This window comes from Rousettus aegyptiacus, unplaced genomic scaffold (assembly GCF_014176215.1).
Source record: "Rousettus aegyptiacus isolate mRouAeg1 unplaced genomic scaffold, mRouAeg1.p scaffold_m13_p_6, whole genome shotgun sequence".
NCBI lineage: Eukaryota > Metazoa > Chordata > Mammalia > Chiroptera > Pteropodidae > Rousettus > Rousettus aegyptiacus.
In genome coordinates, this window is record NW_023416309.1 from 112,245,493 (window position 1) to 112,259,490 (window position 13,998).

The window sequence follows — 13,998 nt, forward strand, 5'->3', positions numbered from 1 at the left end:
AAGCCCCCAGCACAGAGCCAGGCCCCGGCCAGCACATTCACCTGCCTCCCACCCTGCACGCCAGGTAGAGTCAGGACATGGGGCTTGGCTAGCCTCTGGGGCCCACGTGTGCACCTTCCATGGTGGCAGCCACGAGCCCCACGTGAGTGACCGCTGAGCACCGGCCTAGGGCTGGTACAAACAGGATTGTCCCCAGATGCAAAACGCACACTGGATCTCAAAGACTCGGTAAAAAAAAAAAAAAAAAGCAAAATCTCCCGTTCATAATTTGTATATGGTTAAATACTAAAATGATAATATTTTTGACATATTGAGTTAAATAAAATGTTTCTGAAATTCATGTCATCTGTTTCTTTTTACTCTTTTAATGGAAACCCGGAATCACATATACGGCTTGCATTATATCTCTATAGGACACTCTAGAAAGGATCGAAGGGATGAAAGGCAGTCCGGCCGGAAGCCACATGCAGGCTCCCACACGGCAAAGGGAGGGCCGGTGGCGTCCCGCGAGCCCGTGGAGTTGAGGCCTTTTCTCAGCTGTAAAATGCAGCCACTAGCTCACCAAGTCACCTCGCTGAGAGCTGGCACTTGTGGGCCGGCACTTGTGGCGTGGCTTCTAGGTGCTTTACACATTAATCTTCACTTGGGAGAGAGAGGGAGAGAGGAAGGGAGGGAGGGAAGGAGGGAGAGAAGACAGAATGTCAATGGAAACTGAGGCCAGCTGAGCAATTAATTACACACCTGAGTATATCCTGAGAAGTGCGTATATGATTCAGCCTCCAGGCAGGAACACTTTCCTGGGGCAGATAAACATGCCGGGTGCTCTATATGCACTGTCTGATTTCATCCCTACAACAGTCGGATGAAGCAGGGAGGGTTACCGTCGCCTCCTATTCGCAGATAAGATTACTAAGGCCCAGAAGTGAGGGCTACAGAGCTGGCAAGTGGCAGAGCCAGAATCAGAACCCGGAGTGGATGCTCTCAACACTACGTGCCAGCCAAGCCCCTCTCCGGAATATTTCCAGCAGGGTTTAACAAAACAAAACAGGCTGGCCAATTGCGTTTGAGTTTCAGATCCACAACGAATAACTTATGTTAGCATCACTATGTCGCAAATACTGCTCGGGACATACTTATACTTAAAATGATCTGTTAGTGATCTGAAATTCAAGTTTAACTGGGTGTTCTGTAATTTACCTGGCAATCCTAACTGCAAGTGGCTGGGGGACAGAGAAGGTTCCGGCATGACGGGACGTGTGGGGTAAGGACAAGGACGTTCTGAGTCTCTGTGGCTTGGGAACCCATTTCAGAGAACAGGTACATCAATCCCCAGGGCCTTCCTTGCACCACAGGTACTGCGAACGTGGAGAACAGCGGGTGTGGGGGATAGGGAGCGGAGGGGGCCTGCGGCTAACCAGAGCGTCTGCAGAATGTGAGCCCTGGGTTTGTGGCTGCTACTGTGAAAGCAGAGGGCTGATGACAGTGCCTACGCGAAGGAAGCCTGTGATCAGATACCTGCCAAGGTTCTGTCATTTCCACAGCTCCAGCAAATCCCTCCTCTGTGGCGGGATTGGACCCAGAGCGGCACTGCCGCTCGCCCGTCATTTCCTCTGTCATCAAGCCACACTGAACTGTAAGGGAATGGATCCGATGCTCAGTTTTGGGCCGAGTAAGATTCCCAGCAGATGGCCCAATAGGCAAAGTTGGCCTTCATCTTCACGCAACCCTGCCCACCCTCAGCGTTCTCCTTCTTGCCGCACTGGGTTTTAACTTGGCACTGCCACTCCCTGGCTTGCGGGGCTTAGAAAGTAACTCAGCTTTTGGGGGACACCAGTTTTCTCACCTGGGAAACAGAAGTGACCATTGTACCTCCCCCCGCCCCCAAGGTGGCATGAGGAATAAATGGGTGACACGCTCGGCTCCACGCACCTAGCGGGCCCCTGAGACACGCTCTCCCCTCTGCTTCCTGCGCTCTAGGGCCCCTGGCCAGCCCGCTTCACCCTAGGCTCTCGTCTCTATTGATCAACATCTCGCCGGCTGCGGCCCCTTTAAGACGGCCTTGGAGGACCCAGTTTCAAACTAGAGGGCGACCCTCTAGCTCTCGCCTCAATGGTAAGCCATCACTTCCGGCGGAAGTGCGCTTGCACTTCCGTTTCGGCCGGGAGTGGGAGGGATGTGGAGAAGCGAGCCCTCTGGGAAACGAGGGGCAATCCCCCCTCGGCTCCAGCTGGTCGCGGGTCCCTGGCCTGGTGGGCGACGCGGGCCCTTCGCTGCCACCTGCTCTAGTCTGCGGCTTCGGGCCCTTCCCCGAGGTCGTAACGAAGCTCCTCCGGGAACCGGAGGCCCCTCCGCGGGGCCCGGGACTTTGGGGACCGCTGCCCGCCTAGCAGCTGGGGCTCGGACGGAGAAGGCAGAGGGAACTTGAACCGACACCAGCACTGCAGTTGAGGTGAGCGGTCGTGGGAGGCGCTGCAGCGGGCAGGAAAGCCTGGGGTCCCCGGCCGGGTAGCCAGCGCGCGTTTCCGGGAGTGTGTGAGTGTCGAATGGGACTTGCCCTCCTAGAGCACGTGGTGTTATTATTCTCTTTCCCCAAGGTTTTTCTCGGAAAAAGGAGATCCGTTCAGCCCCCAGCCGTTGGTTGAAGGCCTGCAACGACAATTTCCTCCTGCTCCTCGTGATAGACCCTTCGGAGTGACCTCGGTTGGGGGGATCCAGGTATGTCAGGCATGGACGCTAAGTGTCCTGAGGCCGGTGGTCTGGGGAAAGGCTCCTGTGTTGTTGAACCCGCCTGGTTGTGGGTGCAGCCTTGTACCAGGCAGCCCTACCCTGACCTAAAGTAAATTCCCAGGAGACGTTTTTCCTGGGGTTTGAATTTGCAGTAACAGGTGTGAACATTCTAGCAGCAGTTTGATGATCATGTATGATACTGCAAACAGGATCTAATACTGAAAGACGAAAGCCACTGCACTCAGTACCAGGGAGCGGTGGTTTCCCCAAAAAATCTGTGAACAGTGTTGATTTAATAAACGTTTAGTGGTCTTGGCCAGGCTCCATGCTAAGTTTTAGGGACACAGAGATGAGCAAAACAGTGGTGGCCCTGACTGTCAGCCAGCTCCAGCCAGCTGGGGAGACGAGATTACGTGAGCTCACCAGGGCCGCACAGAGTGCTCTAAGGGACAGCACAGCTCTCTGAGAACACATCACAGGGAGCTCGATGGGGACGGAACGGTATTCCTGGGGACAGGGTCCTTGAGCTGGGCTCTGAGGGAGAGTGGCAGTTTCGTGGGAAGGCCAAGGGGCAGCACGTGCCAAGGGCCGGGGTCATGGTAAGCGTGGCTAGCGGAGGGACCGAAAGAAGGCCAAAGGAAAGCAGGGTGGAGAACCATTTGGAAGGAAGCAGAAGAGGTGGCGACGGGCCAGGCCGCGCAGGGCCCGCCGCTCCTGTGGGCACCCTGGTCCCTCCTAAGAATGTGGGAGGTTGTTACGGGCTTTGAACTGGAGGAGAACATGCAAAAATCTGCTGTTTTCAATGAACACTGTACAGAGCAGTGCCGTCCTGCAGACCTTTTTGCGGCGATGAAGTAGTCTGTATCTGCACTGTCCGGTAGCGGAGGGTCCCAGTCCATGGCCTGTTAGGAACCGGGCTGCACAGCAGGAGGTGAGCGGCGGACTAGCGGGCAAAGCTTCATCTGTATCTGCAGCCGCTCCCCAGCGCCAGCATCGCTACCTCAGCTCCACCTCAGATCGCCAGGTTCTCAGGACACCAGTCCCTGGTGCCAAAAAGGTCGGGGACCGCCGCAGTAGAACAGCCACAAGCCACGTGAGAGTACTTGCAGTTTGGCCGGTGCAGCTGAGGAACTGGTTTTTTAAATCGATTTTACATGTGGTGGCGCCACGTTGGGTGGTACAGGCCTAGGCCGTGTTGAGGGAGCGGTGGCAGTTTTGCTGGAATCAGGACACACAAGTGTCTTTCGACATCTGCAGCTCCTCCCTTCACGCGTGTAGGCCAAGCTGGGTTTCGCTCTGGGGAGGATCCTCATGTCGATCCCTCCAGGAGGCTCACACACGGACACCGACTGCTTAGGGGATGTTTAATTTTTATCTTTTTCGCTGTAGGTTAGCCTGCTCCTCGAGAAGCAGCATCTAAGTACCTATAGCGGTCAGAACACTGGCTGCTTTTCAGATGGAGTGGCCCCGGCGTCAAGGGCTTAGGGCCTGGAGAGGTAGATGGCAGTGAGTGCTATGGAATGACAGGGAGGAGCATTGTCCACGGGACCCAGCAGGATGTTACCCTGTAAAGGCTGTTGCAGCTGATGAAACATGTGACAAAAGGCAGGAAGCATGAAAGTGCTTGAGAGGACGTGAGGAACTCGAGTTGAGGACACATTGAGGAAATAGATGGAAGGGGAGAAAAGCGGGGGTTGAATGGGTTGGTGTTGGGTGACGGGTTTTTGTCAGAGTTCGGGTTTAATGTGGCTTCGTTACAGGCCCAGGTGCACAGGTTATAGCCTGGAGAGAGGTGACCTAGGACGTCACTGGCCTTGAAGGATGGTGGGCCTGACCCCTAGACTGGGAAGAGGGATTGGCTGATAGAAGCCGGGTCTCTACCAGACACTTCCGCCTCCGTTCTGGGTGGAAGGCGGAGTGTGGTTTCAGAGGCTGTTTACGGCACTAACAGTTTTAAATTCTCCGAGTGTTCAGACTTGCTGAAGCAGAGCGATAACTCATGAGGTGTGCTCTCTCTGCAGGCGAGTTTCCTGGAAGATGTGTGTGTGCTGGATGACAACCTGCCGATGTCCTTCCCGCCCGCTTCTCAGTGCCTGAAATGTCATTGTTCTGTTTTAGGACCCTCCAGGTTTGTTTGGTTTAATCCACAACCACATAATTTTTGAATGCTGACCTGCTTAAGACTCTGTTTTGAGTGGATCTAAATAAAGGAGTCAGACCCCAAGGAAACTCTATGCTTTATGCTTTCTGTGCCCGGCAATGGCGTGTCCAAGTGTTATCTCTGCCTCTGAGATACACAGTGGCAGTGCTGTTTGAAGAGTGTCTTACAGGGCACCTGCCATCCCCTGTTGCAAGTGTGAGCGCTTGAGACACCGCTTATCCTTGAGCAGGCCCTGTTGAGAAATGGGGACACAGAGAGGGAGGTGACCGTTGGCTAGATAACCCGGCTGGAAGGTGGGTGGTGGTTACCTCTTTCAGAAGGAGCACTTCAGTCTGGATGGAATTTGCCAGCAAGCGACTGCTGACTTCAGGAATGGGTGCTAGTAGCTGCCGGGCACTGCCCACCTCTGCCCTCCCCCACAGTCCTCCGTACAGACCGCCAGCCTTCCGCAGGGATGAGCGGCTCCGTGCCTCGGGGACTAGAACGTGGCTGTCAGCGCTCACGCACACTTTGGCCTGCCTGGGCCCGTAACTTAGTCCCCAGGGTGCTGTTTGCAGCAGGAAGGTGCCTGCCTGCTCCCACGGCGAGCGCAGGGCCTCAGCAGCCCTGACCCAGCGGTTCTCAGCGGCACACACATCCGGAGGCGTTGTACAGTGGTTGGGGACACTGGCGGGACCGGGTTGGTGGGTCCCTCTTCGCAGCGGAGACCTCTCCCAAGTCCCACTGCCATTGAAATGTTTTGCCATCTGTTGACATGAAATAAGGAAAAACCTGCCTGTGTTTTTAGCTGTCGCATTGGTGGTGGGTCTACTACACACAGTGCAAACAGCTGACGTTTCGTGCTGTGGTCAGTGTTACAGATACGCACGTTTTTACGTGGTGTGGACAGGTTTCTCTTGGACTTCAGACCTAGGCTTGCCAGGGGCAAGGTACTTGCCTGTCGGCCTTGCTTGTTATCTGTGTTTCGAGGTGTACTTGGTGAACCTCTTGACTTAATGGCCTCCTGCCCAACCCTCATCTTGTCCAGCTCAGCTCCCCAGCGGGCCTGGCCCCCAAGTGCCTGCTGACACCAGGGCTGATTGCAGTGCCGCCGGGTGGCCCAGTGATCAGACCTCCAGGTGCAGCGGGCAGGGGCCTTTGGGAGCCGAGAAAGCGCCACCTCAGCACTGATGGGGTGGGGGTGGGGGGGTCCACAGGCCTTGCTCACGGGCTGTCAGATGCCAGCTCCGCCTCTGGCCTCAGGCCATGGCCCTGTCCCCCTGGGTTTCTTCGGTGAAGTGGGGACAACAGTGAAGACAGTGGCGCCTGCCGGGCGGGCACCGGCAGGGTTCAGGGAGCAGACGCGGGAGGTGTTCAGGAGGCCTTGGGCCCCGGGGGCGCGCCGCCCGGACTGACCTGCGTTCACTCTCTCGTTCGCACAGTGTTTCCAGCAGTGCACTTCTGGGGTGCCGCCGTGTGCGGTGTTCCGGGGTCCCCGTTTGCCGTGGGAAGGTGCCTGCCGGCTCCCAAGGTGAGCGTAGCAGCCTCGAAGCCCAGGCGGGGCTTCCTGCGGCCTCGTGGCCTTGTCACCCTTTTGGTTTTCACGTTCGGGCCCCTCGCAGGGGTGTTCAGCCCAGGAGTTACCGGCCCTCTCCTCCACGTGCTTGTCCTTAGAGGAGGTGCAGCCATGGCCTAAATACCGTGTTCAGACGGGCGAAGAGTCTGGATGCATGGTCACCTTTTTCTGTGGTCTTTTTCTCGCGTGTAGACGTCCATTTCCTCCTGGTGGCTGCGGGCGGGGCCCGTCCCCTGATTGAGCAGCTGTGGGGTCCCATGTCTGCAGACTTGAGCTGGGGTCCTCTGGGGCAGTGGGCTAATCAGAGGCGTTAGATCCTGGGCCCCTCGGAGCCATTACGCCGTTTTTCTAGCACGGGAAATGCTGGCTCGCGTGCGGTTCCTCCTGAGAGCTGCTCGCGCATTCGCCTTCCTCTCCTCTGTCGTGGGCTCCGACACCAGGGAGGGTGCCTGAGCGTCCTCACTGGGCCGCCGTGGGACTCGTTAGGGCGGGAGAGCCTGCAGAGCCTGCGGAGAACAGGGAGGTGAGGATGAGGAGAGCCATGATGCTAAGGCGGCGGCGGCGGGGCTCAGAGATGTGATCTCCAGGAGCCCCCGCCCCCGGCCGTCCCCATGGCACTGTCCAGGAGCCCCGCGCCCCCGGCCGTCCCCCCCGTCACTGCACTCCTGGCCTGGACCCCTCTGCTGAACACTGCCCTCATGGGGTCTTAACTTAGACCCTCCAGCCCTTTTCCCCCGGGGCCACACCCCGAGAGGCGGCCTGATTGTCCTGAGTCCCAATGCAGCGTGCTGGGCGCCTGGGTAGCTGAGGGGAGGGGCGTAGCTGAGGGGAGGGGCGTAGCTGAGGGGAGGGGCGCCGCGAGCCCACGGGAGGCGTCTCGTGAGGGAGTTTCCTGTGGCTCAGGGCCCGAGGTGTGGCTCCTGGAATGAGCCTCAGCTGTCTCCTGCACGGTCATTCAGTCCCAGCTCCTGTGGGGTCGCCCCAGCTGGCCTGGGCGTGGCGCCAGCAGCTCGGTTCCCCCAAAGGCCACTTATTCAGAGAAGGCTGCTGCGTGTCGTGGTGGGCCTTGGCGCTTAGCCTTCTGTCCCCTGGATCGTGGAAGGGGTGAGACCCACAGGAGTCTGGTCTGCCAGGGAGCTGGTACTTTCAGTAATGGGGGGAGGGTAGTGAAACGTGTGGTCTCTAGGAAGTAATTTTTTTAAATAAAAATTGCTCTCAGACACAAAAGGCCTGTAGCGGAAAACAAAACTTGAACTAAGAAGTAGAGCAAGCCAAGATGTTGGGCTGGTTGTCCACTAGAGGGCGTAATCACACACCATACTGCGTTCTCTTCGGTAACTGGGTACAGTTTTTTTTGTTGGTTTTTTTTTTTTTTTTTTTTTTTGTAATTTAGCCAGGACCCATTTCACCGGAAAGTTCCGCAGAAGCTTAATGTGCAGGGCTGGGCTCTTAGGAAGGAATCTGCCGCTGCCCAGCTGCATACAGTCCCTGGGGAGTGTTAACTGCGTCATGGACCAGCTGAACCAAGTGTGGTCATGGGACAGGGCCGGGCACACGGCGCCTGGGGCCGAGCGCACGCTCCGATGTAGCCGTCCATCCAGGGTCATTCCCAGTGACAGCAGGTGGTTTTACTCGGTGCCTAAAGTTCTCTTACAGTAAGGAGTTCGCTGTGACACATTCCTGGATTTGAAGTCCCGGACAGCGTGTTAAGGGTTTAGAAGCATCCGTGGCTCATCCTTAAAATTGAAAGGTGCTTATCAAGACCCAGCAAGGGTGGTTCGAAGCCAGCGCGGCTTAGATTGCCGATTGTCATGCACCAGAAAAGTGCCACTGAATTGGAAAAGAAAAGGTCCGACTCTGCAAGTGTGATTCTGACGGAGGTTCCCCGGGCTGTGACCCTGGTTGGCGGCTTTCCGTGGAGTAGAGAAGTGCTGACTCGCGCACTCGCCGCCGACCGCACCAGGCTCCCAGTCCTGGGAGGGGGAGACAGGAAATCACTGGGGCAGCGGGATCACGTGACGAGTGTGCGAAGGTGGGGTGGGGGTGGGAAACAGGCCAGGATGGAGAGCGGGGTGGCGTTTGCAGTTTTAGGGATTATCGTCAGGAAAGGCCGAATCCCAAGGTCATGTCACAGCCTGGAAGAGCAGCCAAGCCCAAGGGAACAGCCAGTGTGAAGGCAGCGAGTGCAGCCAGCACTGTGGAGCGTGAGCGGGGGGTTTTCGAGGAGGGCGGAGGGGATGGGGGGCCAGGTCTGGCGGGGCCTCGTCAGGAAGTGCGACTTTTACAGCGAGCAATGTCGGCAGCTCTCCTTTCCTTCTCGTCTTTTGGGACCATCCCTTCCCCTGACAGTGGCTCACGTTGGCAGTGGTTCCTGTCTGCGTGTAGGGGGGCCGCGCGTGCCCTTGGCGGCTGCAGGCGGCTCTTGGCTCTGTCAAACTCTGTCTGCGGTGTCTCGAGAGGAGTGACGTGGAAAAACACATTCGAGTGTGACCGGCGAAGCTCCTGGGACAGCCGACCTCGCGCCCCTCCCCTCGCAGCGCAGGTGAAGCCGGAGTGTCTGCCTGCCCGGGCGGCGAGGACCTTGGCCGCCGAGGGCTCGTTCTCGCCTCCATCGTAAACTCACCCACGGTTCGCGTTGCCGCCCGTTTGCACCTGGTAGGAACTGTGTCCTTGTGTCTCCAACGAAGAGTAGGTGTGTTTTATTGATTGTGATTTAAATTACTCTCAGGAGGACTCCAAAACGTACCTTCTCCTGTAATCTTTACAAGGTAGGACCCTGTTTTGGTGTTTAAAACGATTATTCGTTCTGATATTTGTCTGCAGATCAATTATGCAACTACAGCAGGAACCTAGTTCCTTCATTGTGAGTTTAAAGTGCTGCTCAGTAAGTTTGGGAGGTCACGTGTCCCTCAGGCCCATCGCCGAGCAGTTGTGTAACGGTTACGCAACGCCGCTCTGGAACTAGGCCGCCATCAGCGGAACGTTTAGAACACTATGGAATTTAAACACGCCTCGGACTTTCTTTGAACAGCACATTCCTTGTTAACAAAACCGAGACTCGGGTTTTTTAATGCCGACTTCCACTAGAGGCTCTGTGAGCCACATCACATCTGTGCCTGCTGCCCCCGGCGAGGACGTTTAGTGTCACACTCCTGACAGGTGTTGGGGCGAAGCCCCCGAAAGTCCCCTCCATATGCGCGCCATCTTCGTTCCGGAGCGCTTCACCCCTCTGAAAGGTGATGGGCGATAAAAGGATGTTAGGAATCAAAATGTGCTTCCTCTGCTCATTTTAACTGTGTAAGCACTGCTGGGTATATTTTTTTCCCCGAAGTAATAATGCACGAGTTTTAAAAGTTCAGAGGATTGAGAGGCCGGTACCCCACAGTTCTTGGCCCCCCGCTTCCTGCTGTGCTCCCCACAGGCAGGTGGCTCCTGCAGGGTCACTCGTCGCCCCACTTCCGAAGAGCGTGTGTGACCTCTGCCCTTTGACTTCCCTTCTGGTGGATCCCAGCTGGGCGCCCCCCGCCCCCCTTCCCTGTGGTCTCCCCAAGCCGCCGTCCTGGGCCGTTTCTGCTCAGGCTGCACTCAGCGGTTCACCTGGCCGCGGTGGCCGCCTTTCCGTTCCCTCCCCGGTCGTCGTGCTGTTTCTGGCCGAGCTTTGCTGTCCCTGAGGCGCTCGCGCCCCCCCCCCGTCCCCCCCACGCGGGGCGGTCGTCATCCGACTCTGTCTCAGACGGTGGCGTCGTTAGGAGTCCGTGTCAGAGTTTGTTCCAGTCTCGTACGCTGGGGGAGGGGCCCCAGGAGGCCAGGTCAGAAGCTCGCTTTGGGGAAGGGGCGACTGTAGGGGAACACGGAGGTCGGATCGCGGTCGTTAGGCTGAACGAGGAGAAGCACGGGGCAGAGGTCCTGCCAGTCAGCAGCCAGGCAGGTCACAGTTTTCCCGGGAAACTCCTTACGAACATCAGGGCGACGTCTCGTGCCAGGAGGAGGTCACGAAGTGTAGCAGATACAAAAGGCTCTGCTCCAAGCCCGATTCAGGCCACATTTTTATTTTCTAGTCCGTACCCGACATGGTCAGGAAGGCCCCTCCTGTTGCGTTCAACTCTCAGAACATAAAGGCAGGTGTGCTCGTCCAGGGCTCCCCACGACTGCGCACAGGGGGCTCTGCCACGCCGGCGCGGGGAGGCTGGGGACTCTGGGTGGTCCTCCCGCGCCCAGCTGGTGCCGGCGCTGCCCGTCTGGGGACCACACTCGGAGGCCTGAAGGGGACGCCGTCCACCCTCGGCTGCAGCTTAGTTATGCGCCTGCTCCGGACCAGGATGCGGACTTGTCCGGGAGAGGGGTCTCTCCCAGGGGTGGCCCCGCCTGGAGAGGGGAGCTGTGAGGTCGAACCCTTTGGGAGGCTCCGCTTTTAGGCAGATAAGGGGAGTTCAGAAAACACACAACAACAGAAACTCCTGTTCCGGAACCCTCCACCCGCCTGCCTTTTCATCTCGGGATCAAGATCAAACCCCCCACCCCCACCCCTGCCCCCAAGGCAAGGGAGACTGGAGTGACCGAGGCCCCCTCTGGAGCCAGGCAGCCTCCGCCACCCCATGGACACCATGTCCGGCCAGCGGTTCTGCTGTGCCCGCCCCGCGGGCACTCACATGTCCCCCGGGCCGCAGTTCACACCACGGAGTCATCGATCGCGTAGTGGAGGAAAACAGCGGCTCTCCGTGGAGCTTTAATGACTTCAGGTCCCAGGGTGGGATGTCGGCTCTTATTTATTCAGCCACCCGAGCCGAAGACCCACAGGGAACAAAGGTGCCAAAAAACCACCTTCCACCGAAGGACCGCTGAACCCACCGGGCACAGCTCAGCGCTTCACCTCGTTTACTCAGAACGAGTTTCTGAAGCTGCGACCACTTTTTTAACTTCACAGGTTGAGGGCCGGGGTACGGGGACAGTCACTGCCAGAGACCCACAGCTAGTGACTGCGGGGATTTGAACGTGGGCCATACCTGACTCTCAGCCACTAAAAATGAAAAGAATCTCATTCAGCTGGTTTTAAGCTAACAAATCACGAAAACATTACACGTGTTTTAAGTACAGTTTATATTTCCATTTTCTGTCATGCCAGTTAACGAAGACGAGGAGAGAGGGACATTGACAGAGGCCAGAGAGAGAAGAGAAACAGCCGCCAGCCAGACCAGACCCTCCCCGATGCCCACACGGAGGTCGCGAGGGTCACCGGTGACCTCACACCGAGGGACCCGGACGAGTCTCAGTGACGTCAAGGTGCTGTTTTTGACTTTCTTCCTAACCACGTATAGGCTTATTGTACAGTGTTTTTAAAGATTTTACACGTGTGAGCAGTTGAGTTTTCCAGCTTTACGTTGGAGCATTCCAGCCCAGTCAGCGACACCTGAAAGTCCCTTTGACAGAGCGTCTTTGCTGATAGGCTTCCTGCCACAGTCTCTGAATGTGACAATTTGGGGTTCACGTCTTGTTTTCAGTCCCCTTCGCCCCACACACCCCCACCTGCGTGCACACACAGGTAAATGAAATAAAACGGAGGGCCAGCTTTGTAAGGTTATTGTAGAGTATTGTCATTTCACATCCCAAGTGACTTTTCAAACTGTGGTCATCCCAAGAAGAAAATTCTGGTGATGCGGAAGTAACGGATGTTTAGTTAGATTTTTAACTGCCCCCCTCTGACAGTTAGCCGACACTACCTGTTCAAAGGTATTTTCTACTCTCTGTAGGGTTTTTATACCTGGCACTGGAAGCAGATACTGTTCCCCATATTCTAAAAGTGACATAATAACCCATAAGTACCCAGTACCTACTGTTAAAGGACAGAATTCAGCGGTGTAAATGTGAAGGTCCAGTGGGCTTTATTACGCTATTCTTGAATGGAGCGCCACCCCCCACCCCCCAGCATCTGGGGGGCACGCCAGAGATGGTACTTAAGGAAGGTTTCATGGCAGGGGGTGGGGAGGGGAGTGGTTAGCAAAACAAAAGGAGTATTTTTAGGCCAGCTCCTCTTTGGGGGGCAGGGACCGGCAGGGGTCTTATCAGCCAGATCACCTCCTTAGTACTGGGCAGGAAATTCCAGGTCGGTTGGTTTAAAATTCCATCCTGGGAGGGGCCGCAGCTGCTGAGGTTAGTTCCTGAGTTACGGTTCCATGACAGGGCTTAGCGCAAGCGACTGTGTTTGAGCTTGTTCCTTGTCGTCCCACTAATTTCCAGCCGTCAGCGTCCCCAGTTTCATTGCCGTTCTTACCCACTTCACCCACTTCGTTAACTAAATGCGTAAACCGCCGACGTCCTGACCTGACGCGTGTGTTTCCTGTGGCGGCGGCCCCGAGCCCGACACCTGCGGCGGCCTGCTTGGGCCCTCACTCACTCCACGTCGCCCAGACTCCAGGGGTGGCCTCGTTTGCTTGGTTTTCGCCCAGGAACGGCCTTTGTCTTCCGAGGAATGCCCGAGAGGACTTCCTGTCCGAGAACGTGGAGCTCTGAGCCGGCCGGCCGCAGTGATCGGACCCGCGGACCGAGCGCCCACAGGAAGCGCCCTTCAGTTGGCAGACTGCAGGGAGAGGAAGTGGCCTGTGTCCTGGGACCGTGAGGAAACAGTTGTTCTAGTGGGAGACAGTCCTCAGTCGCCCTCCAGAGCCTCGGTCTTGCAGCCATCAGTCATGGACGTGGCTCCAGGAACCGCCACTTGCCCCTGGTGCCGACAGCACGTGGCGGGCCAGCCAGGAGGCCGTGCGTGCCTGGGCCCTCACCGCAGGCAGGCCTTCGCCCCCTAGACTGAGGCCGGATGCACCTTTGATATTTAATGCTCAAAATTGGTCCCAAACGGGAAGCAACCAGTGATAAAAAAGGGGAAATTGATTAAACAAGTTATGGTTCAGGGGAAGGAGCTTATCACATTTTGATGAATGAGGGGGAAAAAACAGGCTTTAGCATGTGTGCTTTCATTTCTACGAAGTCCAAAACCAGGCAAAAGTAGTTCTATTGTGACAGATAAGAAACTGGTTATTTGCGGGGTGGGATGTGGGCGGGGCAGGGTAAGAGGGCTTTGGGGACAGCTCCTCATCTCTATCCGCAAGGTGGTCGTTGGGTGTCTGCATATGTAAAAACACCTGACGTGTGCTTTTCACTATGTATAAATTATACTTCAATAAAAAAGAAAACTTTGTGTACCTACCGTGTGACCTCGTTTACAGAGTTCATGAGCAGGGAAGCTAGGCTGTGATGGGTGTCAGGCGGGGTTTCCCTTTGGGGAGGGGTGACAGGGAATAGGCCAAGGGGACTTCTGGGGGCGATCGTGTCAGCGTTCTTGGTCAGTGCGGTCACACTGGGCACTCTGCGGCAGTCCAGCCGTGTGCTGGGTTCCTGACTTCCTGTTTGGACGCTATGCTTCAGTGCTATTTAAATTGTTACATGCAGCATGGTCCTGGGTTTTTGGTTGAAAATATGCATGCAAGGAAAAAGAGCTGGAAGGGCCTCGCATTAGCGTCCTGTGGCCGCCGTAAGAAAACACTGCAAATGTAGCGGCCTGAAA

The 13,998-nt window shown here is 56.6% G+C and overlaps 1 protein-coding gene, 1 long non-coding RNA gene and 1 other non-coding gene across 5 annotated transcripts; 2 read left to right on the plus strand and 1 right to left on the minus strand.

Annotated features, from left to right (window-relative positions):
- Window positions 1-396: 396 nt before the first annotated feature.
- On the minus strand, window positions 397-2,085 carry LOC118603886. The gene is made up of 3 exons (XR_004951436.1): window positions 1,930-2,085; window positions 1,516-1,631; window positions 397-642 (listed from the first exon to the last, which is right to left on the minus strand). It is a non-coding gene; the product is annotated as an uncharacterized LOC118603886 (long non-coding RNA).
- A 67-nt stretch (window positions 2,086-2,152) lies between these two features.
- Window positions 2,153-13,641, plus strand: LOC107510049. Of its 3 annotated transcripts, XM_036223082.1 has the most exons (6): window positions 2,153-2,449; window positions 2,595-2,715; window positions 4,749-4,855; window positions 6,310-6,398; window positions 11,566-11,723; window positions 12,887-13,641. In XM_036223082.1, the coding sequence occupies exons 3-6, from the start codon at window positions 4,794-4,796 to the stop codon at window positions 13,238-13,240; spliced, it is 663 nt and encodes a 220-aa protein (XP_036078975.1). In that variant the 5' UTR covers window positions 2,153-2,449; window positions 2,595-2,715; window positions 4,749-4,793; the 3' UTR covers window positions 13,241-13,641. The 3 variants fall into 3 exon arrangements, 1 of the variants encoding a protein (XP_036078975.1); XR_001596712.2 differs by lacking the exon at window positions 6,310-6,398 and having other exon boundaries at window positions 12,678-13,641; XR_004951437.1 differs by lacking the exon at window positions 6,310-6,398 and having other exon boundaries at window positions 11,566-13,641.
- Window positions 2,752-2,938, plus strand: LOC118604451. Its single transcript, XR_004951755.1, has one exon.
- Window positions 13,642-13,998: the final 357 nt, after the last annotated feature.